The sequence below is a fragment of the Nyctibius grandis genome, chromosome 3 (assembly GCF_013368605.1).
Source record: "Nyctibius grandis isolate bNycGra1 chromosome 3, bNycGra1.pri, whole genome shotgun sequence".
In the NCBI taxonomy this organism is placed as follows: domain Eukaryota; kingdom Metazoa; phylum Chordata; class Aves; order Nyctibiiformes; family Nyctibiidae; genus Nyctibius; species Nyctibius grandis.
In genome coordinates this window covers 17,762,163-17,789,453 of record NC_090660.1, presented here as the reverse complement: position 1 = coordinate 17,789,453, position 27,291 = coordinate 17,762,163, and the positions used below count along the sequence as shown (strand labels likewise).

At 41.5% G+C, this 27,291-nt stretch overlaps 1 protein-coding gene across 2 annotated transcripts; it reads right to left on the bottom strand.

Moving 5' to 3' along the window:
* Positions 1–3,270: 3,270 nt before the first annotated feature.
* On the bottom strand, positions 3,271–25,805 carry VPS4B (vacuolar protein sorting 4 homolog B). Of its 2 annotated transcripts, none has more exons than XM_068397059.1 (11): positions 25,646–25,805; positions 22,809–22,920; positions 21,306–21,456; positions 19,709–19,776; positions 18,528–18,647; positions 18,130–18,286; positions 16,530–16,678; positions 16,274–16,355; positions 10,713–10,932; positions 7,581–7,718; positions 3,271–5,736 (listed from the first exon to the last, which is right to left on the bottom strand). In XM_068397059.1, the coding sequence occupies exons 1-11, from the start codon at positions 25,670–25,672 to the stop codon at positions 5,635–5,637; spliced, it is 1,326 nt and encodes a 441-aa protein (XP_068253160.1). In that variant the 5' UTR covers positions 25,673–25,805; the 3' UTR covers positions 3,271–5,634. The 2 variants fall into 2 exon arrangements, with proteins under 2 accessions (XP_068253160.1, XP_068253161.1); XM_068397060.1 differs by lacking the exon at positions 3,271–5,736 and adding an exon at positions 5,763–6,287.
* Positions 25,806–27,291: the final 1,486 nt, after the last annotated feature.

The window sequence follows — 27,291 nt, the reverse complement described above, 5'->3', positions numbered from 1 at the left end:
CCTTCCCTGCTGGACTGAGCCCATCTAAACGTGGAAGGACAGGCACCTCACAGTGCTACAAGTGCTGGGTGAGGGTAACTCTACAGCGACTACCTGTTGTGCATTTGGTGGGTCACCACACAGGTACACGCATCTTTTTGAGGTGTTTGTAACCAGCGTTTGTGTATATGGCGATGCGTGTGTATATGGCGATGCACAGCCCTCTGCGTGCGTTTAGGCAATGACAGTATCTGTTTATACGGGCATCCCTTCTCTGTCCTGAAGCTGGTGAAGGCACAGGGAAGGCGAAGGGCAGACGGCAGGTCGTAGGCTCTGTCAGCAGGCCCTGCGGCTCCTGTGGAGACTATTGCAATGCTGCAACTGCACAAGGCTTGCTGCCAGGCAGGCAAACTACCTGCTTGTTTCTGTCCTGGCCGTGGACATGTGCATCATGGGCATGAGGTTTTCGGGCAGGTAAAAACAAACTAAAAAAGAAAACATTTTATTAAATTATAGAGACAGAACTAGGCTGGACACAAACACGCAAGTCCACATCAAAATAAGAGCAGGTGTAAAGATTTAAAAAAACAGTAATTGCTTTGCTGTTCAGTTGTGTACAGAGCAATTCATGGCTGTGATTAATTCATTAAAACATCATTAAAACAAGTGAGCTCAGGCTCAGCCAGGCAAGAGCATGAGCATTTCAACTGACATTTTAGATGGCACGTTTGAAAACAGTAGTCAGCTACTTTTCCAGATTTTCTAAAATCTTGCCTGAAAAAAAAGGCCTTGAGAGGTCAGAGCCTCCTGGCCACAGCCCATGCTCCAGCCTTCAAGGAGGGGAGGAAGGAGAAATGATAATTTGAATCTGTAGAGTTTTACTTGTAATTTTTTCCTAGCTTTCTATTGGGCAAACGATTCACTTGACTCTTCCAGAGCCCAAGTCACAGCTAGAAGTAACAGTCCTCATTGGCCATTACATTTCCTGTATGAGATGGTGATATTTATAGCAGCTTCCTCAGTCCCTTGCCTAGCTGACTTGTTATTGCTGAGACATTGGCAGTAGCAGAAGGCAACTATTCCAGCTGAGATTTTTGTAACAAATTACCTGTGGACAGTCATCTGCTGACAACAGAGTGAGTCAGAGGAAATTATTGTTTATCGTTTACAGAACACAGGTGACACTGAGCATGTTTGAAAGCAAAGTCCCTGCCTTGAATAGCTTAGATTTAAATATTAGCTGAGGCAGCAGAGGAGGAGGGAGGGCAAGCAAAAGCAAGTCTTGCCAATTCATGGCACAGTGCCTGGTAATAGGTCACCAAGCAGCAAAGAAAACCCTGGCTTCATTATCAATATCAGGCCTGCGCTCAGGTGTCGGTGACTTGTTTCCCGGAGATGTCTCAAAACACGACCAAAGCCTTTTTAGAAGAGAACTTAGCTCCTGCTATGATGCAGATAGGACATTGTGTTTTGTTTTCATGACTAATGGTTGAGAAGACCAAATAAATGAGCCCTGAAATGTAAAGTATTTCTGCAAAAGACTAGCAGATTGTACACGTGGCAGGTACCATGCACAGATGGTATGGACAGATGGACTCCGGCGTCCCCAAACACTGAGTTCATGTGATGAAGGGAAGAAGTATTCCTGAGCATTCATTCATGAAGTTGAAGCCTCTGAGGCAGGATAAAGGATGCAAAGGTGAGTAAACACAAAATGGCACAAACCAGTGACCTAGTCCAAAATCTACCCTCAGAAAGAAGGGCGTGCGTGTGTCTCTAGAGGCAGGGAGGAAGAGGAAGAATTGTAATTAGGTCACAGGGACCAAAAGACAAATAACAGGACAAGCTTATCTAATATCTGGGCTGACAGTACGCAAATGCCAGGACAGAGGATGAACGAACAATTAAGGAGTTTTTACACAGCTAATTATGATGACAGAGGATTTGTGGAATAAAATCACTAGATTAAAATATTGTTAAACACTAAAGAAAAATCAAAGGGGAAAGCACTGGAGCTATGCCACAAGAGCTACAACAAAAGCTACCTGCTCAAGAATAATGTTTTGATAAGAGTTAAGTATCTGTTGGAAAAGCAGCACAGTAGGAAACAAACAGTCCACCAAGTTCTTGCAATAGTTTACGTAAGTTATGGGAACGGCTTTAAGTCAACCATGATTACTAGGATGAATCTGGTTAAGACCAAAAACATGTATGGAAGCCAGTCATGAAACAAGCTTGTCATTCTGGAGGAAGGGAAGAGTAAACAGCAAAATTAAGATCTTCCTGCATAGTTCAACAAATTCTGAACTATTAGAAAGCTTCCTGTCAAGATAATCCTCAGAAATAACATGAAAAAAATATCAGAATATATTATTATTAGGAAGAAGACTAAACACAGAAAGTAGATCAAAAGGCCTGACCAGAGACCAGGTCTCTGGCCTGACCAGAGAACATTCAGCAGCTTCTTTGCTCCAGTGGACAAAAAGAGCAAACTATGATCAGACACCCCTGACAGACAGGAGCATGAACAAAAGCTGATTCAAGAGCATCTCCCTAAACTACAAGTGTTCTGCTCCACTAATTAAAACAAAAGCATATTCGAAGACCAGCAGATCATTTAAAACCCAAAATCAATCAAACAAAAAACTTAAAGGAGATGTGTATGTTTTTGTTGTGCTAGAGAATGACAACACAAAGCCACCAGGTAAATCAGGAAAGAAACAAGACACTGGAATTTGAGGTCAGTCAGGCAACTTAGAAAAAAATATAACAAGTTAATTTACTGAGCTCTTCTAACTCTATGAGTATATGCATTGAGATGTATACCACAAGTGACAGGAAATTCGAAGTTTAATGTTAATGTGAAGAAACCATCTGTGACGAACACAACAAGCACATATACAACTGATTTAATTGAAAAACTATTTTACCTACAGGAAGGAAAGAAAATCACTTTTTTTTTTTCATATTGCAGTCAGAGTACGCAGTAACACCAGAAGTTAGGAAAAAAACTTGCAAGCTAACTAGCCAAAGACGAGTCATACATCAGACCTCATGAAAAATGTACAACTAATTTAGCCACTCTACAGAGGTTTTGATTAAGTAAAGCAAATATAACTTTTCATAAATTCTTTAGAGTATTTTCAATTAACACTGAAAACTAAAAAGTGATTTTGCACACCCCCACCCCACCCCCCATTTGGCTATCATCTATTCTGGGATAACTTAGCTAGGAGGCTCTGTGATATATATTAATTTATTCCCATTTTACAAAGACAGCAAACCAAAAAGTTGTCCTTGTAGCTGCAATTCTAAGCAGCAATGTTTATTTGGAATATATTTCTAAAAACAACTTTATAAACATCAAACATTAATGCTTCTGTTACAGACATCGTCCCACAACTGAGCAAGCAGCAAGATGTAAGTTTAAAACATACAGTATACTTTTCTTCTACATTAAAGATAAGAGATTACACAGTTAAGCTTATGGAAACTCATAGGACAAATCAGCCTACCACAAAAAAAAAAAAGTTCCTGAGAATTTTAAGATTGCAGTAAGGACTCTCATTTTAAAAAAGCTCGAGAGACAAGTACTTCACATAGTAGCTTCAAACCTCTGAGTGAGCCCTGCCAGTATGTGGCTCACTTCTTAAGTGTTCACAAGAGGCAACTACAAAAAAGCAATCCTGTTGCAATGAGGATTAAGTTTACTAATCATAGTTGCCTGCACCTACACTGGAATTCCTGCCTCCCCCGCGCCCCCTACAAAGGTCCACAAAAAGATTTGCAGTCCACTGATTCACATTTACACATTCCAACGTAAGACAAAGGTAAAGCTGTGTGTAAGTGAACAAGTTTGGAAAGAATGTCTCATCATGTTAGTAAACAAAAGTTCAGCACCTTGCAGATCAAAGAATTTTTAACTAAGTATTTTGTTAAGCTGTTAAACATAGAAACCAAAGTCTAAAAAAAAAAAAAAAAATCAAGCAGTAAATACTTGAACATAACAGTGAAGAAATACTCATAAGAACATAGCTGATGTTCTACTATAACATTTTACTTCATTTAAGTACAGCAAATTTCACCCGTCCTATGATTTATAAAGTACACAAAATATGTACATAAAGGAAACCAAACCCCATCAAAAGATGATTATATGTGTATATGTACATATAACATACACACACAAAATGTGCAAATTTCTTTTAATGCAAGTTAAACAAAGCATATATAGGATAGAGTTGTACAATGACAATGGAACACAGAATCATAGAATCACAGAATGGTTTCGGTTGGAAGGGACCTTAAAGATCATCTAGTTCCAACCCCCTGCCATGGCCAGGGACACCTTTCCACTAGACCAGGTTGCTCAAAGCCCCATCCAACCTGGCCTTAAACACTGCCAGGGAGGGGGCAGCCACAACTTCTCTGGGCAACCTGCTCCAGTGTACATAGAGCAGTCTAGGTATCCTAATGATGTTTCGTATCTACAGCCAGTGCAAACTTACAAGGCACAAACTCAATGCTGACACTGTAGTGTTGTGAGTTACATTCAGGCACATGTCAATTTGTAGTTCTTCAGAAAAAGATCAATGGAAGTGCTACTTCTGTACTAAAGTGCCAGCCTTCTCTCAAAGTTTAAGCACTAAATTGATGTAACTTATATACAATAGTTATCAGTAGGGTTCTGAGTTAATTTATCACTGGGAAGTCTGTGGCTAAAACATCTGTTATACTCTCCTTGCGTGCTATTTCCCAAAATACCTCGCATACATTCTCCAAAGACTACCTATACCTTGCCAGACTTGACATGTGGAATCTTACAGGGTATTACTAATGCTTTTTTCTAACTTTAGTCAAATTCCTGCAGAAAGTAAATCCAGATTTAAAAAACAAAACAAAACAAAAAAAACCCAAACAAACCAAGAACAGCCAGCAAAACACCTTCTGGGATACTTATATTTAACAACCTTTTGCTAAATTGCATAGTGAGTGTGTATCAGCTAGTAAAGAGTTAAAAACAAAAGCATGCTGTCTAAGGCAAAATTTTAACGCAGCATAGCAGAAAAAGCCAAATACCAGTTCCATCAGTATTTAAAAAGTACTGGCCCAATGTATTCTTAGACTTATCCTCACAAGTGTTTTCTTTCTTACTTCAATAGTGAACCCACACTTGCAGTATGCCTGATTAGCAAATTTTGCTGCATTTTTCTAAATGAAATGAGAGCAATTAATATATAGGCTGATCGATACTGAAAACATCTGACAAATATGTTCTCTTCCACCCCTCAAAAAAGGGTTTTTTGAGCCTACTGGAAGTTTAAAACTCACTTGTACCCAGGTCTAATACAATATCTAAAATGGAACTAATAATTTAAAGTTTTCTAGTATTTAATAGATGTTACCACATCACTTTGCTGTCTCACCCTAAAATTGTATTTTCATATTATTTTTTCAATAGAAGACATTTTAATAGACATCTGAGGAAAACAATACAATAAAAGAGCTTCAGGGTCTTTGCAAAGGTATCTTCTATTCCTTCTGCAAATACGAAAGGAGTGATTTTATTGGCATTTATTTGAAGTGCCATCAATAAAGACACAAAAATACTTAAGAAAGCAAAAAAAGTTCTAATGCTTCACATATATCTTTGGTTTAGCCTTCCTGACCAAAGTCTTCTGTAAACTTCCTTAACTTCTCCAGGTCCTGTTCATTAACTGTTGGTTTTGTGCTAGCTAGCGACCTGAGCATATCGGCCTGTCAGAAAAAAAGAAAACCAAGTGTTTTCAGAAGCAAGTATAGTACCACTGCTAACAATCTTGTTGCCGAGACAAATATGCATTAAAAAGCCCATTAAAAGATGACCATCAGAGCTCCTGTTTACACACAACTTTAAGTAAGCCTAAACACTTCTGCACAGAGGCAGCATTTTAACCCTGTGAAGACAGACAACTGTCAGTGAGTTTTCTAATAACGAAATGACAACCTCAGGTTTAGGTATAAGCCACTCATCCATTCAAGTTTTATTCATCTCTTTTTACTGAAAAGAACCAAACTTCCTTTTTTTTTGTCAGTTACTATTTTCAACCCATCTTTAACTACAGCAGTTTGAAGTGGAAAATAATTAGATGTTCCCATGTACTCTTCATAGTACAGTAGTTTGTGATTCATCTCTAGCAAAGTTTTACTGTTCATGACCAGGAATTTCTGTCTCTTCAGTCAACTTCCTAGATAAATATCTAGATACTAGAAAATGGAGTTCAGAAAAATCGCAGGTCTATGAAGTTGAAAGCAGCAGTTAAAACACCCTGTGAGTAAAAAGGGGCAAGAAAACTAATCAAGTCCTAGCCAAAAGCAACTGAAAAAAGTAGATGCCTAACACCTCATATTTCTATAAAATCATGGGTAAACCCAAAAGTTAATATAATTATTTTCTTGACTTGATATTTATCGCATCAGACTAGAAATACCCTGCTTAGAAAGAACTAAAGCCTGATCTTTTTAAGGACAAGAACTGATTTTGGACACTGCAACAACTGCCTATGCAACTACAGTGCATCAGAGCCCAGGGACCATTAGGAGTATACAAGGAGTAGTTATGTTTAATTCCAGGAAAGACTGATTAAAAATCCGCTTAGACCATGCAGGCAGAAGTTTTAGGGCAGGCCTGCACCTCATACATCCTTTTGTGCTTCCTCAGTATGCAAATATGCACAGAAAACTCTTTTCTGAAATACAGTAACAGTTATATTTACAAAGCAGTGCCTACTGTTTTAGAGGTTTGTGATCCCCATGAAATACACTGGTTTCTTTCGTTCATTACAGGACTGTGTGCACACAAGAAATAACAAATCTGTGCTGCTGTAATCAAGTCCTTCCCTCAAACACTGTGCTTAAATTCAGAATCTTATTTTGTTGCTCTTGAGCAAAAAATACAGAATAAGTGTCCAGCAATTATTTTTCTTTTAAGTAGTGAACTAAAATTTCAATTTGTCTTAAAATGACATATTTTATTCCCTAGGCCAAAGCTAGTATTTTAACATGCACAAAGAAAACAGCTGAAAGAACTGTATCATCTGGGATGTTATTTAACCAAGACTACCATTACATCCACAATCTTTTTACATTTTATTGTTTATGCTTATTTCATGAGCAATATTTATCTCCAGCACATCACTTCCCAATTTACACTGAATGTAATTTTCCGTTTCCCAGTATCAATATTAATACTACAGAGTGATGGGAAGGCAAGCACATCATGGGGCAGGGATCCCAAAGGTTTTAAATGAATAAAAGACAAGTAAAAGAACAGTGGAAGAGCCAGATGCTGTCTATGGATGAAAGGACAGCAGCTGTATACCAGCAGACAAGAACAATAAGAAAGAAATGCTTATCAGGGATAGTGAGCTGCCTTTTTCACACGCATGCCGTACTGTAGTGCTGTGTGTTGGGAATTCAAACGTTATCTGCTATGTCCAGCGCTTCTGAAAACAAACAACTCATCCGATTGCCTTGCACAACCATTTGAAAAAGAGTCTTTCCCTTAAAGTCTTTTCAGAGTTCTGCAAAGCAAGAAAGAACTGCTACAAAAGAATACCTACCATGGAAACTTTAGGCTCCAGTAATTTATCACCTGGAACGTCCATCCATGTCATTTCTATGGCTTCAGGATCACCTGGAGAGCAAGGGGTGAACAAATCTACCATCATATTTGGATTAGACACTGATGGTCCTTTCACCTAAAAATAAGAAAATAGTCAGTTTATAGGACTTATAATTTTTAAAGACAAAAAACAGAAGCTGAACAGCATCTTTAGAGCAAAAACATTCCTTGATTTTATGCAGATGCCCCACCCATTGGGAAGACATGTCCTGTGAAAGAGAAAACGTATAAATGTACTGACATCATTCACTTTGAAAGCATGCAGATATAGCCAGATACTTAAATTCACATCAGGTCAAATCCCAGGAGACGCTCCCTCCTAAGGTTAAGGATTTCTGTGGAAAACGAACATGCCAGGAAATCTAGTTGGACAAGACCACCCTTCCTAGCCCCTGGTCACTTTGGGAGCTCATTCATCACTGGTTAACAGCTTTCTAAAAACTTCTCAGTAATTATCCTTGAGTGCCCCTCAAGTCAGGAAGCCAAAGATGGTTTTTCAATCTTTGACATACTGCACTAGAGTTCTCCGCACCTTTTCTGACACCACTTTAGCAGCACTCGACTGAAAGCAGGGCCATCTGCTCGGAGAACAGAAACCACCTTTTTTTTTCCAGACACATGGACAGACCCAAAAATGCTGCACCAGGTGTCTGGACCCTTTCTGCAACACATTATCGGGGACCCACAGTTTTATTTTCCTTCATCGTTACCTGAAGCATCGCATATCCACAGAAACCCAAAAAATATGCAAAGACTGACAGACAATACACTGACGGGCTATTTTTAACAGCAGAGAACTGGATTTGCTATTCCAAAGTGCATTTAAAGCACGATGTTGGAGAGCACAGGTTGTAATATTCAAAATGCACTCTGACAAACCTGTATTATCACATAGAGCAAGGAATGGTTTACAATGAATTATTAATAATTGAGGAAAGCACTGTTTAACTGGGGCAAGATGTCTGTTATGATGCAAATAATCAATAAAGCTAAGATTTTGCTTACAAAAATAGGAAATTGCATCCAATTAAAGTACTAACAACACAAGTAGAATCAACTTGGTTTATGTCAGAGCCCTCAAAGTACTGCAGTTGTGGGGGTTTCTCCCTTTCTTTTTTTGGGGCAAAAGGAGGTAAGGGGTAAGAATTCCTTTTGGGTTGCTCCGCAAACTGTGACAACTGAAGTTATTTCATTGCTCCATGGTAGTCTGAGACATGCCTCAGGTTCTTCCAAATTTGAACAAAAGGCTAAAAGGTTAATAGCCCTTTAGCCAGAAATGTCATAGTCACTTAAAGTCAACAATGGATAAGCAGTGATGCCTGAACTACCTAAGGGAAGGAAGCATCTAAAAAATCCTTGATATATCAAAACAGCTGCTTATTTTTAAACAAATACAGGTTACATCACAGTGTTACTGCTGAGTTGCGCCCAGAAGAAACTTATCAAATCAGCATTTCAAAATACTCGTTTTGCTTTTCAACTGGGAAAAGCTCCTCAAAACCTCTTTAAAATGATTGGTTCCCTCCCCCCTGTCCCCACCGAAATGACAGGCTGCAGGTTTATTTTAATAACTACAGAGCTGGCCAAGGTTTCTTCAATGCAGACTCTAGAAACTTACACAGACCTCTCATTCTAGACCATATTGGATTTAAGCGTTCCTTCTCTTTGAATCTTAAGCTGAATGCATACCTTGGAAGAAACTACATGGAAAAAAAAGCCTATCTTCAATTCAAAATAACTGTAGCTGTTCAGTTTAGGGCCCTTAATCATTTTAAGTCAGGCTGAGTTACTGGTAAAAAAATTGTAATTGAGATGACAAAGAACTGCTGCCAACATGTCACATGGTACGCATCTCTTAACAGCTTAGGAGCTAAAATTTTTCCCACCGTACCCAAGCCCACACCTGCTCTTTTAAGGAGCAACAAAGGAAAGCTTCCCTTTACAGCAGCAAAAACCTCTCCAGAATACCTTGACATACCTTCACCCAAGATACATGAATTTCTGTAAAATGAAAGTTTGCAGTAAAAATGTAAATGAAAAATACTTTTAGTCTGGGTCTACTCTAAAATCATATTATACAGGAAAAATATAATTTTATTTAACCAATACACATTGTATGCATTTGGAACTCTGTTTATAACCACTGATAACATTATCACACTTTTTTTTCCTCCATTGAAGAGCTTAATAGTTTATAGAGAACAATTAATTTGATTGAGCAAGACCCATATGTGCAAATTCTCCGGGGTAAAAAAAAGCATTGCCAGATTTAACAGGTTTAGATTGCTGTTAAAGAATTCTAGGTGGTTCTTTGTCACATAAAGTTTCTGAGATCCAAACAACTAGAAGAAATGTTTCTTAAGTCAATACATAGTATGCAGAAGTAACTGCAAGATAAGCCAAACAGTATAGTTTAAATAGTCTCATTAGAGTGCACCTAAATAAGTGTAAACTAGTTTTCACATTACAGCAGCATCCATAGGATGCTGCATGCTGCCCAAACAATGAAACACAGACCTTGCTCAGTTGTCTTGCATCTTTACTGCTGTCGCAAGTAACATTGATTCAATGTTTTTACCAGAACTTTACAAGAACCTTAATTTTTCAGCTTGAAAAATAAGCCAAAAAAAAGCAGAATGTGCAGAATTATAATCCATCTGTTCCCATGTGGAGGAGGGATACATTTATTCAAACATGCTAGAAAAACATGAAGAACCACGTAACTTGATCAAGAAAGAGAGCACCTCTAACATTCACATTTAAGTCAAACTTCAAACTTAATGCTTTTAACACTACTTAGAGACATGAAGAGTCATCAGAGCTTGGATTACACAGCATGAATACCCACAAATTAGCTCCACCGGACTTATGGCAGGAGTCGGGGGTGGGGGGATCGGGGAAGGAAAAAAAAAAGAGGAAGAATACCCAAGTTCTCCCCTGGTTGATAAAAAGGACATTCAGAAGTGTGCAGTATTACCCAAAACCAAATTCAGTTTACTTGCAAGGAATTTTCAAATTAAGACAGTTCTCAGAGATGAAATAACTCAAAAAATTTTTGATTCCTGCTTACTTTTTTAAAGTGAGTAGCTGATTGCACTTGTCTAACAGGCTGCATCAGTGCATCACGTACAATGATGCTTATATCTGCACCAGAATAGCCATCAGTTTTCTTTCCCAGCTCTCGATAATCTGATTCCGTTAGGAGATGTGGAGTTGACCCAAGGTGAAGTTTGAACATTGCAGCCCTGGCATGGTCTTCAGGTAAAGGAATATAAATACGCTTCTCAAACCTGGTTTAAAAAAGAAAAAACCAACATGTTGCACAGATGCTAGCTCATGCAGGTGCACAGTGGAAAGAAGCTTATGCAAATAAGTATATAGTTGGTTTTTAATAATATTAGAAAGAAGCAGTTTCAGTATTATAAACCTTTAAAAAAAATTTAAGGCAAATATTCAACAACCTGTTCTCATAAACAATACTGCAGCTAGCATAAGCTAACATCCAGAATATAACTACTACTTCCTTTTCATGACAAAGAGCTCTTCAGACTGAAGTTTTTCCAGATTCCCTCCAGCAGAGTTTGTGTTTTAAAAGAAGAAACTGAGGGGGAAAAAGTCTTTATGTGTTGAAGTATATCTGAACAGTTTTCACACTCAAAGAAAGAACTGCCTGATAACAACCACTTTCTACAGTCTCCAACTAAATTAAAGAAAACCTCATAGTTGGAAGCAAATTTGAAGTCATATTCTCAATACAGTTGTCAGTAGAAAATGTTGATAACTGCAGTTCTTCCTTTGAAGCAGCATCTGTTCTCACAGTGGGGATTACCTCCCACCAACAAAATAAGAGCAACTCCAAACTCTGTAGAACACAATTATCTTGATATACACAGAATCACAGAATGGTTAAGGGTTGGAAGGGACCTCTGGAGATCATCTCGTCCAACCCCCTGCCAAAGCAGGTTCACCTAGAGCATGTTGCACAGGGTTGCATCCAGGCGGGTTTTGAATATCTCCAGAGGAGACTCCACAACCTCCCTGGGCAGCCTGTTCCAGTGCTCTGTCACCCTCAAAGTAAAGAAGCTTTTCCTCATATTCAGATGGAACTTCCCATGTTTCAGCTTGTGCCCATTGCCCCTTGTCCTGTCACTGGGCACCACTGAGAAGAGTCTGGTCCCCTCCTCTTGACACCCACCCCTAAGGTATTTGTAAGTGTTGATAAGATCCCCTCTCAGTCTTCTCTTCTCCAAGCTGAACAGACCCAGCTCTCTCAGCCTCTCCTCATAAGAGAGATGCTCCAGTCCTTTGATCATCTTTGTAGCCCTTCGCTGTACTCTCTCCAGTAATTCCTTATCTTTCTTGAACTAGGGGGCCCAGAACTGGACACAGTACTCCAGACGTGGCCTCACTAGGGCTGTGTAGAGGGGCAGGAAAACCTCCCTTGACCTGTTGGCCACACTCTTCCTAATGCACCCCAGGATACCATTGACCTTCTTGGCCACAAGGGCACACTGCTGGCTCATGGTGAACTTCTTGTCCACCAGAACACCCAGGTCCTTCTCTGCAGAGCTGCTCTTCAGTAGATCAACCCCCAACCTGTACGGGTGCATGGGGTTATTCCTCCTAAGGTGCAGAACTCTACACTTGCCTTTGTTGAACTTCATTAGGTTCCTCTCCGCTCAGCTCTCCAGCCTGTCCAGGTCTCGCTGAATGGCAGCACAGCCTTCTGGTGTATCGGCCACTCCTCCCAGTTTTGTGTCATCAGCAAATTTGCTGAGTGTACATGCTGTTCCTTCGTCCAGGTCATTGATGAATAAGTTGAACAGGACCAGACCCAGTACTGACCCCTGGGCAACACCACTAGCTACAGGCCTCCAACTAGACTGAGCACCTCTGATCACAACCCTCTGGGCTCTGTCTTTCAGCCAATTCTCAATCCACCTCACTGTGCACTCATCTAAGCCACACTTCTTGAGCTTTCCTATGAGGATGTTATGGGAGACAGTGTCAAAAGCCTTGCTGAAGTCAAGGTAGATAACATCAGCTGCTCTCCCCTCATCAACCCAGCCAGTCATGTCGTCATAGAAGGCTATCAGATTGGTCAAGCATGATTTCTCCTTGGTGAATCCATGTTGACTACTTCTGATGACCTTCTCCACATGCTTAGAGATGGCATCCAGAACGAGCTGCTCCATCACCTTTCCAGGGATGGAGGTGAGGCTGACCAGTCTGTAGTTGCCTGGGTCCTCCTTCTTACCCTTTTTAAAGACTCGAGTGACACTGGCCTTCCTCCAGTCCTCAGGAACCTTGCCTGTTCTCCATGACCTTTCAAAGATGATGGAGAGTGGCTGGGCAATAACATCTGCCAGTTCCCTCAACACTCGTGGGTGCATCCCGTTGGGGCCCATAGATTTGTGGGTGCCCAGTTTGTCTAAATGATCTCTAACTTGATCCTCCTCAACCAAGGGAAAGTCTTCCTTTCTCCAGACTTTCTCTCGTACCTCCAGGGTCTGGGATTCTTGAGGGCTGGCCTTAGTAGTAAAGACTGTGGCAAAGAAGGCATTCAGTAACTCTGCCTTCTCTGCATCCTCCGTCACCAGGGTACCTTTCTCATTCAGCAGCGGGCCCATGTTTTCCCTAGTTTTTCTTTTGCCGCTGATGTACTTGAAGCAGCCCTTCTTGTTGTCTTTGATGTCCCTTGCCAGATTTAATTCCAAGTGGGCCTTGGCCTTCCTTGTCGCCTCCCTGCATACTCTGACAACCTTTCTATATTCCTCCCAAGTGGCCTCTCCCTTTTTCCACATTCTGTAGACTTGCTTCTTCCATTTCAGTTTTGTCAGAAGCTCTTTGCTCATCCACGCAGGTCTCCTGCCCCCTTTGCTTGATTTCTTACTCATAGGGATGCACTGATCTTGAGCTTGAAGGAAGTGATGTTTGAATATTGACCAGCTCTTATGGACCCCCCTGCCCTCTAGAGCCCTAACCCATGGGATACTCCCAAGGATGTCCTTGAAGAAGCCAAAGTCAGCTCTCCTTAAGTCCAGGGTTGTGGTCCTACTTATTGCCCCACTTCCTCCACGCAGAATCCTGAACTCCACCATCTCGTGGTGGCTACAACCCAGGCTACCCCCAATTTTCACATCTCCAACCAGACCTTCGTTATTTGTTAACACAAGGTGTAGCGGCGCACCTCTCTGCGTTGGCTCCTCCACCACCTATGTCAAAAAGTTATCGTCAACGCTCTGTAGGAACCTCCTGGACTGTGAGTGCCTAGCTATGTTGTCTTTCCAGCAGATATGGGGGTGACTGAAGTTCCCCATGAGAACTAGGCCCTGTGATTGTGAGGCTACTTCCAGCTGTCTGTAGAAGGCCTCATCTACTTCCTCTTCCTGATCAGGTGGCCTGTAGTAAACCCCCAAACAGTGGCACCTGTGTTAGCCTGCCCCTTAATTCTTACCCATAGGCTCTCTACTCGTTCTTCATCCTTCCCTAGGCTCAGCTCGATACATTCCAGTTGCTCTCTCACATAAATGGCAACTCCACCTCCTCGCCTTGGTGACCTGTCCTTCCTAAAAAGTACGTAGCCATCCATGACAGCGTTCCAGTCATGAGAACTATCCCATCATGTCTCTGTAATTGCAATGAGATCACGGCCCTGTGACCTCACATAGATCTCCAGTTCTTCCTGTTTATTCCCATGCTGCGTGCATTGGTATACAAGCATTTCAGAGAGGTAGCCAAGCATGCAGGTTTCCCAGGAGAGGTGCAAGAGGATCCGTGATACCTATACATACCCTTGAGGCGGTTGGCCTTCTTGTTCCTATCTTGGGAGGCAGCTAAGGAACCTTTCTCTCTGCTCCGATTGGCCTGGCTTATTCCCCCAATAGAGGCAATGGCATGAGCATTACCACTCTGGACCCCACCCCCTAAGTCCTTCAGTTTAAAGCCTGCCTCACCAAGTTGGCCAGCCTGCTGCCGAAGATTCCCTTGTCTCTTTTAGACAGGTGGATCCCATCCCTCCCTAAGAGGTTATAGTTGTCAAAGAGTGTCCCATTGTCATAAAAGCCAAAACCCTCACGATAGCACCAACCACGAAGCCAAGAGTTGATTTCCATTATACATCTATTTATGGTTGCCCCCTTTCCTCTGACGGGTAAAATGGAGGAGAAGATAACTTGGGCACCAATATATATATACCTGACAAAGTGGGCCAAATCTATGAAAAATTAATTTGATTACTGCCATTGTTGTACAAGATCCTTTAAATCTATGGACAAGAGTTAGGGAGCTACTCTTTCACACTGCAGAGAATCAGAGAATGGTTTGGGTTGGGAGGGACCTTTAAAGGTCATCTAGTCCAACCCCCCTGCCATGCACAGAGACGTCTCCCACTAGATAAGGTTGCTCAAAGCCCCATCCAGCCTGGCCTTAAACACTTCCAATAATGGGACATCCACAACTTCTCTGGGCAACCTGTTCCAGCATTTCACCACTCCCATCATAAAAAATTTCTTCCTTATGTCCAATCTAAACTTACCCTCTTTCAGTTTAAAACTGTTGCCCCTTGTCCTGTCACTACAGGCCTTGGTAAAAAGAAAAATCAAACATCTATGTCTTTCTTATATATTTTATATATTGAAAGGCTGCAATAAGGTCTCCCCGGAGCCTTCTGTTCTCCAGGCTGAACAACCCCAACTCTCTCAGCCTGTCTTCACAGGAGAGGTGTTCCAGCCCTATGATCATTTTCATGGCCCCCTGATAGAGCAAGTCCAGAAGGGGGACAGCCTGTCTTGTACTGTGGACCCCAGAGCTGGAATTGTAAGAATGACTTGAAATTTCAAGCAACACGTTCACCTCTAAATCTCTTACACAAAACTACAGTCATACAGGTTGGAAGCGACCTCTGGAGGTCGCCTGTTCAACTCCCAATCAAAGTATGGCCAGCTTGAACTAAGTATATAAACAAAAGTCAGTGACAGTCACAAAAAAAGTAATGTTTCTTTAGCCTACAGAAATGACCATTATCCAAGCTGTGTCCTCATCACAACATAGTCATATTTATCACACAGCTGTATTTGTCCTCTACTGCTCTGCAGCTCAAAGAAATATCCAGCTAATCAGATACAGGTATGGAAGCCCTTTATCTACAAAACAGTAGTTAAAACACGCACTAAAAGATCACAAATTATGCCTGACCAGTAGAAAAACATGGTGTTTCTGTGTAGCATAAGGCTACATTTCCATGAAAGAACTCAAGCTACTCAACAGTTTGTTAACAGCTGCAAAGGAAAGTTCTACCCCCTCTTGTCCTTCTGAGGTGTGTATTTTGTAACTTGTCTCCCAAGCCCACCAGAAAACCAACCAACAAGGAAACAGAATAGTTTTCTGCTTGCTCAAGCACAATCATCTAACCAAGAAATCAAATAAACTACAGAGCCAATATAAGAGTGAACAACCTACCTCTTTAAAGGGGCAAAGGGTTATTAGTTTGGCTCGGTCCATTTCATGGGATTGAGCTGTAGAACACTAGCTATGTCTGCAAACATGAGCTGGATTACTACCTCAAGTAGTCTCAGACTGAACCCTCACAACAGTTGTGAATTTCATACCATGAAAAAAATGCCATCATACCTTCTCCTGATCGCAGAATCCAAAACCCAGGGTATGTTTGTCGCTCCTAAGACCAAGATTCCTTCATTGTCAACACCAACCCCTATATCAGGGCAGAAATCATTTCACTGTTTAGATGATAAACAGAGACTGTTTTAAAATGTCATCAAAATTTAATGGGGTGGAACTGCAGATCTTTTTAGTGTTCTCATATAAGCTATGCTTAAAAAATGTATCTTAATTCCTTTAACTGATTCTGAAAACCAAGTAAGCTTACCTTGCATCTGGACTAGAAATTCTGTTTTTATCCGTCTAGCAGCCTCACTTTCATTTTCACTTCTTGACCCGCAGAGGGAATCTATCTCATCAATGAAGATAATAGAAGGTTTGTTTTCTCTGGCAAGCTGGAACAAGTTTTTCACTAATCTTAAACAAGGAAACAGCTTCAGTTATCTTAATGATTACACCAGTAGAAATACACAACTTAAGATTATGATACAGTCACTTCCTTTAGAGAAAGCTACAAAAAGTATTAACATAAAGCTACTCAAAGATACAACATTCTTCCAGCTCCAAGACTCAGCATTATACTGAGTGAGACAGCTGAGCATAAAGGGAGGTGAAACATTTTAGAGTACTCCAGGCATGGTTTTGCAAGAAAAAGCCCTTTTTGGGTTTACATTTCTACAAGACAGCCTGCACTATACAAAATCACCACTCTGGACAGATTCAAAAGAACACGGCTTTCTCGTATTTAACATTTGTAACTTAATCAGATTAACTCTAGAGATTTTGTAAGAAATAACACGTACATTTGCTTTATACAACTTTACTAAATACTTTTTATATGAGAAGAAAAGTTGGTTTGCCAAAAAAAAAACCAACAAACCAAAACCCCACGTCATCTCTATTAACATATTTTACTATGTTAAAAAGGAAAATAAATAAGAACATGCTGGGAAATCCTTCACATTACCGGCACTAAATCTCAAGCAATAGTCTCAAATGAACTCAGACAGAAAAAACGTCAAGCTGGACTCCAGTTCTGTATTCCTTTTGCAACAGACGAAAAGCAGCTTAAGGCTTCCAGCTTTTGGGGAAAAAAAAACCAGTTCACTTTATCTAATGGCCTTTCTTCCTCATCCTATCAACTTTAAATAGTGTTGCTCAGTTGTCCCACACTTCAAACTATTAAAGTGTTGTTTTGACAAGTATTCTCATCATCATATGGAAGTTCTTTCTGTACAACAAACCCAGAGCTTTTTCTTAATTCAGGAAATCTTCCCTGGAAGCCCAGACAGACAAATTCCTGCACTTCTAGACTGCAGCCAACATGCCCCTTCAGGCTTCTGTGGTCTTCTTCACATTATCACGTTAGTAACAAATGAAGAGTTAGCATGGGGTGCCACGAAATTTTCTTTCATGGCTGCTCCTCTCCTTCAGCCTATTTTTGCAAGTCTCTTACGTCTTCCAGATTTTGTTTGAAATCAGGATAAAGAAAAAACATGGACAAAGAAATGCCACGTGTTAACAGCATAGCTGCTGAGACAGATGAGTGGGAAGATGCCACGAGGCAGAGTACCCCAACGCTTCAGACTGATGTAGTGTGCAATCACAGCTGAGTTAGAAAGGGGAGTGAGCTCCATGGTGCTCCTGAAACCTATCTTGAACACTGAAGACAGGTCCAGCTGCACAAAATGCAGCACATGATGATATCTTTACATGGCACTGCAGCATGAAGCATAGAAACACCTGAAGTTTGTTTTTAAAAAGACATGACCTTCCCTCAAATTCAATTTCTTTACAGCAACTTATCTAGCTCCATATTAATTTCTTCTTGCCCACGTTTTCCTGGACTTCTGGCAACTCCAACTTACTTTTCACTTTCACCTAACCACTTTGAGACAAGGTCAGAGGAAGATACTGAGAAGAAGGTAGAGTTGTTTGCTTCTGTCGCCACAGCTTTTGCTAAATAAGACTTCCCTGTTCCTGGTGGTCCAAACAGGAGAATCCCTCTCCAGGGTGTTCTCTTTCCTGCAAGAAAGAAACCATTAGCCTTCAAAATACTGTAGAAAGACTGAACCTATTTTTCTGATGAAGCCCCTCTAATTTACTCAGAGGTTTTCCACATCTACCCACAAAACTTCTGTCAGATGGGTGACAATCTCTCTGTTAAGAGCTCAGCTTGAGTCTCTGAAACATTGGCATAACACTCCTCCCAGGCCCCAATGCCAGTCCTGACTGGCCAATAGCAAATAAATGCTGTAATTCTGACCTGTAAACAGGTGCGGAAATTTAATGGGCAAGATCACTGCTTCTTTAAGTGCTTCTTTGGCACCTTCAAGGCCAGCAACATCACTCCATTTGACATTTGGTCGCTCTATAACAATTGCTCCTATAAGAAAAGTTTGTATAAATTAGTGATGCACATATCTTTTCACAACTTCCATAAACTCTGTTTTGGAAAAAAAATTTAAGAATGCCCATGTCCATACTGAATAAAACCAAGGCATTTCTAAGTGGATATAAACAATGAATGTTAGTCAAATGGATGGCATTTCTACAGAAACCTGTCACATTGTTTTACCACAATAAACTATGGATAACCAGAATACTTGGGAGTTAGCAGAAGTCCTGCAATGGTCAAAGCTAGTCCATAAGCGAACAGCAAGGGGGCGTTTAGTAGTCACAGAGGAGTACCTTCTCTAAGAGGTACCCAGGCACCATCTCCTCACTAAACCATCATTGTACTTATGGAAAAATTTGAAATTTGTGGGAAGCAAAATGAAAGGGAGTAATCTGAAGGCTGCTTGTATTATCTGAGTAACAGACTCCTGTGTTAAGTTGAAAGGTACCAAGGATCTCACACCTCAGACTTTCAAGCAATCAAATGTATAAGCAAGAATGCTGTAATTTTATAGAAAGAATCAAAGAAGTAGTGGGTGCAAGAAACTATTTCTTGAAGTAAGAACTGAAGGTCAGATTCATGTGGGAGGAAACAAAGTCTTTATAGTGAGACAGGATAAGAGTCCAATGCTTATAATTTTTCTGTCATTTTAAAATACAAGAAACTGTCCCATATAACCATGTATAGGATTAAATAAAGGTGTAGAGAAGTAGAAAAAGCATGGCGCAGTTTCCAAATATGATACAATAGCTCCTGAAATTACACAGGCAGAGAGATCTGGTAAATGCATGTGATCTTTGTTACACTGAAAAATAGAGGGAGAACAATGCAGTTTCTTCAGCTCCTTAAGCACCTTCTGGCAGGGAACAGTTCTTCACCATTAAAGGGTAATAAATTATCAAACAAAGCCTCTTTTTTACTGTGTACAAAACTACCGGTAGCTGCTATACACTGTATCACTGCCTGTATTCAGCATTTGAATTAAAAAATATAGGAATTTGCTTGACTGAAGTCAACCCTATTTAAGGAAAAGGATGCTTCAAAACTACCTTGAAGCTGATTCTGTAGCTTCTTTTTTTCAGGATCCTCTGACTCCCCTTCCCCATCACTGTCATTCCTGATTTGGAAACAAGAACAAATGTTGAAATACAATAAAAGAGACTGCTGTCTTAGTATAAAAATCAGAATGAAAAAAGCAGAAAAACTACCAGTCTGAGGAATGAAAGAAACCTTGAGATGCTTTCAGATCTCTACAAGTTTACATCATTGTACTCCTGCTTTTCTACACTATGTTCTTTCTAATTCACCCTCCTCACCATTTCAACTTCCTCTTATGGGTCTGAGCCATCTTAACACACTTCGACATGCTTTGAGCCAGCCTTCAGGAAACAAAAGCCCTGGTATTGAGCAACACAGAAGTGCTAAAACAGTTTTGCAAAAACAAATGCTAAAACATTTGTAGACATTGGCACTTGTCCCCTATCTGGAATTGCAACAGGGCTTGGTCAATTCCATTTAGTACTATGAAACTCTACATCCTCGTCTTGTCAGAGCAAAGGAAACTGGAAGTTAAAGGAGGAAAAAAAAGAGACTAGATAGTGAACAACTGGAGTGGAGGTCATGAAAATAGAATCATAGAATCGTTTTGGTTGGAAAGGACCTTTAAGATCATCAAGTCCAACCATTAACTGCCAAGTCCACGCTAAACCACATCCCTAAACACCTCTGACACATCCCTCTGCCCACTAGAGATGGGTGGGTGGAAGGACAGATGCAGGCATGGGATGGCCCCTGGACCAAGCGTGAGCAGACTCTTCCACGTGGCTTTTCAATCTCAAGCAGAGAGGGGAAGAGCATACATGTAGTCTCTGTGACATTACCAATTCCTTCTATTATAAACAGGAGAACACAGTACAGCTCAAAAAAGAAAACTGATGAGATGAGCAGACAATGAAGGAGACTGAAAATCAGATGAAGTTTCAAGAGACAACTGAGCAACTCTAGCTGTTCACGACTGCTACAAAGGGCAATCCCACCAGAAGGTATCATCCTGAACCTTTCCTCTCTCCTATCCCCATAAAGCCCCTTTTTGCAAATGCAAAAAAGGCTCTGCTTGTTCAGGTGGCTCCGCTTGTTCTGCTCTCTGATATGCAAAATGAAAAACAAATCTAATAAAAGAAAGGCAGCAGAGAGACTAGGCAGCAGCAAGGCATTAGTGATTCAGTCCATCTTACAGAACTTCACCCTCCATAGAGCTTTGTACCTCTTATCATGTGTGAGACAGATCAGACTCAGGCCCCAGTAATCATCTGTCTGAGTTTATTTTCTAGTTAGTAAGTATTTAAATGCAGAAAAATTTTAAGGGTCATCGGGCTCACTGCCATCAAATCTGATAATCATGTATTAGTCAGAAATAGCTTTCATTCTTCAGTGAACTTCCAATGCAAATGTTCACACATTTTAGTAAACAAGCACAGAAATGCCCATGATGCTAATTCATGTTATTTTTATTAGCCCACTGTATTTCAGCATTAGTAGTCATCTGAACCATGTCAAAAGCACTACTTAAAATGATCTTTGAAGAGTTGAATTTTAGAATAAGCTGAGTTCAGGAAGTATTTTGCTTTACCTTCTCCAAAAACATACCCTTTTCCATCAGTAGGACCAGACTCTTTAACTGGTTTTGGTGCAGTTTTTTCTCTCTTTTTCAGATATTCTTTCAGCTTTTCTGCTCTGTCCAAGTATTCTTCACATTTCGTTCTAATGCTCTGTTTTGCTTTATCACCCTGTGCTTCATCTAAGAGTTTGAAGAGACACAATGTTTTGTTAACAGCAAACACAGGTGCATCAATCAGAAAACAAGACTAAATCTCTGTCTTCTTTGTATCTTATCAATATACCTCTCTCAGGGCTCACCACATAACCAAACACCTCAACTACTTATTTTTCCACTATATCATGGAAAGGAGGGACAGGAAGGATGTAATCACCTACCAGAAATCAAATATACACCTGAATGTTGCTTTGGCTTAAAATTTGACTGTAAAGGATTAAGGACAATGGCACTAGAAGCTTTTCTCAGCCTTTCAAGTTGCTGTACATTGTATTAATAACTCCTTTTCTAAACTAGTTCATCAAGAAGCTGCTTGTGCTAAGCAATTTTTATTTAGAAGCATATTTTTTTCCCAAAGCCTGCAAATTTTAAAAGTTTTTCACATAATAAAGAAAAAAATTACATAAAACACCTGAAAGAGTTAGGCATGGTTCAACAGCCACACTGTTCTCTTAGTCACTATTACAGTAATTCAAATCAGCAATCAAAATGTAACAGGTTTACATGTTAAGTTTCCAAAAGCACATCAGTATTGTCAAAAGCACAGAAAGCGACACTCTAACAAAGCCCGCAAGATATAAATGGATAGGAAGTGGTAAACACAAGTTATCCCAAGTGACTATAAAGAAAACAGTGGTTTTCATGGAGATCTGTAAGCGCACTTATGTCAGGCGAACAACCCTAGCCCACTTAGATTAGGGTTGTACCTACGTTAAGAAAGCCCACTCCTTGCATACAAACACTGGACGTGACACAAAAGGTACACAGAAGTGTGAAAAGGCATAAAATAATAATAATACGGAAGCTAAAGAAAAATTGCAACATACAAATCCATCTCATACATTTTGTTGGCCAAGATGAACAGCAAGACTATGACATTAAGGAGTAAAAAATGCCAGCAGAGAGGTTGTACAAAGGCAGGCAGCATGAGTTAAGGGGCAAAAAATGCCCTGTAGATACAGCAAAGACTTCTTGTGTAACACGTGGTTTTCAGCACAACAGAAAATCAGGGATCCCTGTACTTATTGTTGCATTTCCTCGTGCAGTGACCAGCCTGAAACATTGCTACAGAAGTCCAGACGAGAGACAGCAAACCCCTGCCTCCCTGTCTTAAAAAACCCTAAAACAAAACACAAGAAAAAAATGATCTGGTTTCTTACGAGAATGGAGCAAGCACACAACACAGTAAAGGCAAAAGCTGCAAAATATACGACCTCAGTCAAACTACAGTTAGCAAGCATCAACTGATGATGAAAGTAAAAATTTGACTACTTGACTACTAAACTCTACTTAATCATCCAATACATTACACTTACATTTAATAACATGGAGAAAATACTGCACAGCGTGTTGGTACAAGCGGAAGGCTTCCTCATAGTTTCCTGCTTTATCTTCTTGTGCTGCCTTGCTAGCAAGGTCAATTGCTTTCTGTAACACAAGCAAACAATTAAGTGCTGCACAAGAGCATTTTGCATGATCAAAGTGACATTTTAAGCTGTTGCTCTGACACTGTTTTTTGATAGCCAGTTTTTCTGCTCTTCAACAGTTACCCCAAAAAGTTGAAGGCAATTGATTGCAAATCTCAGGTGGTGCCTTGTACATGACACAATATTTCTATCCTTTTATGGACAGTGATAAACAAACTGCTGAAGTTTACTAGTACAGAAAAAAGTGAGAAGTTTCTGTGTACTAAATTGGAACTACTACTGGTTTGTCTATGCAGTTTTCTTTATCAATTTCTTGCATTTATTATGGAAAGATTTGGAAATCCATTCTAAGTTTGTTTTTTTATCACAGACCCAGACACTCTGAACTATGACTGGTGACATCAACAAACCCTGTCAATAGCAGGGTCAACACAGACACGTGTGATTACAATCCCCTGAAACTAGCACTATCACTCTTCCAACCCTGTGCTGGGAGACATCTTCAAAGACTATTTGTTTGGCTTTTCTAGAAGGATTTAGGTTCTTGATGTCCAAGTGAGACATTCTAATTACCACTCCAGTGGGAGGGGAGAAAAAACCCTACTAGATAGAGAATGTACCCAAATCACAAACATCAAGAAAAGTTCTGGGAGAAGTTATGGATGGATTTTTAATTTATTTGTTGAGCTAGTTTCAAATAAAACTGAGCGTGATCTAAGCCATCGTATTGCACACACTAGCCCGTGGATTTGATGGTATCACCGTTATTCCTTTGCTCTTAAGTGCTTATTACCTTTTACTACACTTCGCTCCTTGGAATGCCTACACCACTTCAGGACAATTAAAACTGTCAGTTTGAACGACTAGTTCATGTAAGTTTAAAAAAGGTAGCCAGTTAGCCAGAGTTAACCAACACTAACTAAATCTTCTATAGCCCCACACGTATTTTCCCAGAGTTAGTCAATTTCTTTTCCTGAGCATTGCTAGAACGCTCAGGATGATTATAGTAATACCAGGGAGCAAGGTGGAGAGCTTCAATTGCAGCAAGGAGTTTTCACTAGATATTCCAGTACAGATACTCTTGCCACTATCTGGACACTCTGATGTGTTTCAGGCAAAACAAAGCTAGTAAAGAGTAGCCATGAAAGAATAAACAGCAAAATCTGTCATTCTGTTGCTTTGTGTTGCTGTCTTGGAAGCAAAGATCATCTCAACAGATCTACCTGAAATCAGAGAGTAATTTATTTAAAAACAATGATCCAATAAAGCAGACTCTACAGCTCTGTTGTGGCAAGAGTTGGAACACTGTAAGCATCTGTTCTTTGGAACAGAACTTAGTCTTTCCTTTTTGGAGAAGCCGTGAGCTGATAAGCAGTTTATCAAGTATGAATGGGCTGTCCCCCTCCTTGCTGCTCACCTTGTGCTAGCTCCATTAGGCCCCTGTATGCACCATTCAAATCCAGCAAAAGAGTAAAAATTAACACAAACAAGAAGTCACTTTTTTCTTAAAGTTCTTAAGTCCCTTTAGTGACTTAATTACCACAGAACAGTCCAACAATTCCTGGACCCAGTACAACAAAGACAGTGATACATGTGACAGTAAATCCAAAGAATAAATGGCAAAGACCACTTGCTAAAATGGAACTGTGAGAAAATACGGCATGTCGCAGCCCTGCTCCTCTGAAACAGAAAAAAGTCTATATCATGTATTGACTGGTTTTGGCACACCCTGGTTTTGTAAATACCCAAAGACTATTACTTGGGTATTAGAGTCTCAGTTCTAGTACTTCATGACATCAGCTGGTATCTTAGCCTGTTACTGTGATGAACAGTACTGCTATCAAACAGGAAATAATTTATTAGAAAGTTGTATAACCTCAGGCATAGATGACCAGCTCTAACCACCCATGAGGCACAGACTGTATTTACCTGGCTGTGGTTTGATAGTTTGATGAACATCACCCTCAGAAAGAACATCAGCTTAAACAGGTTTCATTCTCCTTCTGCTTATTCTAGACCCTGTGACATCTCCGCCAGCTTTGCCCATATAAGCATTACATGGCCATAAAGAGTTTACAGATATGATCGTGGTTCAAACAGCCAAAGAAAAAATGACTATTTTTAACACAGGTTATTTCTGGATCTGTTTTGTAACAGAACCGATCACACTGTCCTACCTGAGGGTTAACACAAACAGAAAAACAGCGCAAGCAAGGATTTCCTACAGGCAGTAGTCTTAGAAGAAACGTAAGCCAAACCACGCGTCTAGACCGCAAGAGGCAACAGCGCTTCCCAGGCGGACGCCAGGCCCCGCTGCTCCAGCGCCCCGCACGGCCGGCGGCACCTCCTGCCCGGCAGCTCCCCGTCCCCTCCCCAGGGAGGCGGCGCCCGCCGCCAGCCGAGGCCAGTGCTGATGAGGTGATTACCCTGTGGCCTCCGTTCCTTCCGAGCCCAAGCCGAGTCCCCTCGCCAGCCCCTTGCTGCGGCTGCCGACAGCGGCAGCCCGCGGCCCTCCCGCCGGTGTCCCCGGCCCCGCGAGCAGGAGCGTTTGCGCTCCCTGCCCCCTCACCCCACCCACAGGCCCGGCCCAGGAAACCCGGCGGGCGGGCGGGCGGCCGGGCAGGCGGCGGGGGCACCCCCAGCCCCAGCCCCTCCTGCCCGCGGACCTCCGTCCGCCGCCGCCTGCCGGCTCCGCCCCGCCCCGGGCAGGGCCGGCGTCGCTCTACCTGCAGGTTGCCGGTGGTGCCCGCCATAGCGGAGCGGTGGAGGGAGGAAGAAGACAGGAGAAGAGAGGGTAGGCCCGCGGCTGCCGGTGGTGCAGATCCCCTCCTCCCGCTCCCGCCGCCGCCCCCCACAGAACCGAAGCCGCGGCCTCCACGTCCGCTTCCGCACCCCAACGCACCCGCTTCCGCTACCGGGCGCCGCCCCGCGCGCCTCGCTGAGGTCAGCGCCGTGCGCCTCTCCCCGCCCCGCTGCAGCGGGAGCTCTGCGCATGCGTGCCGTGCGCAGCAGCGTGAGGCCGGAGGCGTCGGGGTCGGTGTGCGCGCTGGTTCGGCACAATGGGGAGCGGTCGCTGGTGGAGTTTGGGGTAAAATTGTTTTTTCCCCCTCTCACACTAAGTGTAAGAAGTTTTCTTACACCTCCGCCCTGCCCTCCCCCAGGGGTTGGTTGCCTTCAGGGCCGCTGTCTTTTGCATCACCTGATAACAAGCGCTGAATGCTTTTGTTGGCGGAACCAGCTCTTAATGGGTTCGGCCACAGCCATGAGCAGTCCGGTGTTACTGACCTGTGGCTTAGTAACGAAACTCCGGTAACGTGCGATGCCCACAGAGCGTGAGGGAGGAAGTGACTCAGACCACACAGCAAGTTATAAACCAGTTTTGTGAAGGTAACTTGCTGTGTGGATTTATGAGCCTCTGGTAAATTAGTGCCCATCCCTTCCCCAGCTACTGTAATTCCTTTAGGGCGAAAAAGGAGTATCTGGGAAACTTCACTAGATCAATAAACCCCATTCTTCCAACTACGTCCCAGTAACCACAATGCAAGTTTGACTTAATAATTGCAGTGTTACTTCATGATTCTGTTTTGTAATAAAATAAATCACTGAACCTTTCTGATGCTGTCAGCAGGCTGCCTGTTATGGGCAGAGGGTAAAAAGTACACCCTGAGTCACCCCTATACCTGGGAAGGTGGTGGTAACCTCTTCCTCAACTCATCTGGTTGGCAGTTTATTTTGGTAAGTGTTCTCATATATCCACATGCTGGAGGATGCTTTGGTTGATTTTTAGTCATGGTGGGTAACAGCTGTTCTTGGCTCAGTTGCAAATATGAAAAGAGGTGATGTACCAAAGATTAAGTCATGTAATCAGGCTTTGGGAAAGGCGATGGGAAAGAGAGATGGTGGAGAAAGTGAGGTTTATGGAGTTTGTCAAAAAAGACAACTAATATTGGCCAGGTGATGGGAGAGCTGATGATTTCTAAAGGAACCTCAGAGCTGTGTTGTCATCATAATTCAAGCACAGCGTCGATGGTGTGAAGTGCTCAAGAAAACTCTGTGGTTAAATCACACATATCCATTTCTTTCTTATTCCATCCTCAAAGCATGAGGCAAAGCCATCCTTTTTAGCCTTTTGCTGTTGATTATGCCACTGTGGAGCCTTTGGTCTACTTTTAAGCTCCTTTGTATTTAAAACACGCTGCTTACTTGGGGATATCATTTCCCTTCTGTCCTTACCTTCTCATTCTGATTAGTATAACAGAGTATTCTCAGATATGTCCCTGTCACTAGTATTTCTGGCTGTCATCTGTACCTATGATTTCCAAGTCTGTAATGTTTAGCTTTTAGACCTAGGACTAAACCAATAAGTACGTCA

Bases quoted from the DNA above. Each gene is read 5' to 3' on its own strand.
- VPS4B (XM_068397059.1), bottom strand. From the start codon at position 25,672: ATGGCGGGCACCACCGGCAACCTGCAG. The intron at 16,356-16,529 runs GTAAGCTTACTT...GCCCTGATATAG, and splicing joins ATTTCTAGTCCAGATGCAAG to GGGTTGGTGTTGACAATGAA. The intron at 5,737-7,580 runs GTAGGTATTCTT...TTTTTCTGACAG, and splicing joins TGGAGCCTAAAGTTTCCATG to GCCGATATGCTCAGGTCGCT.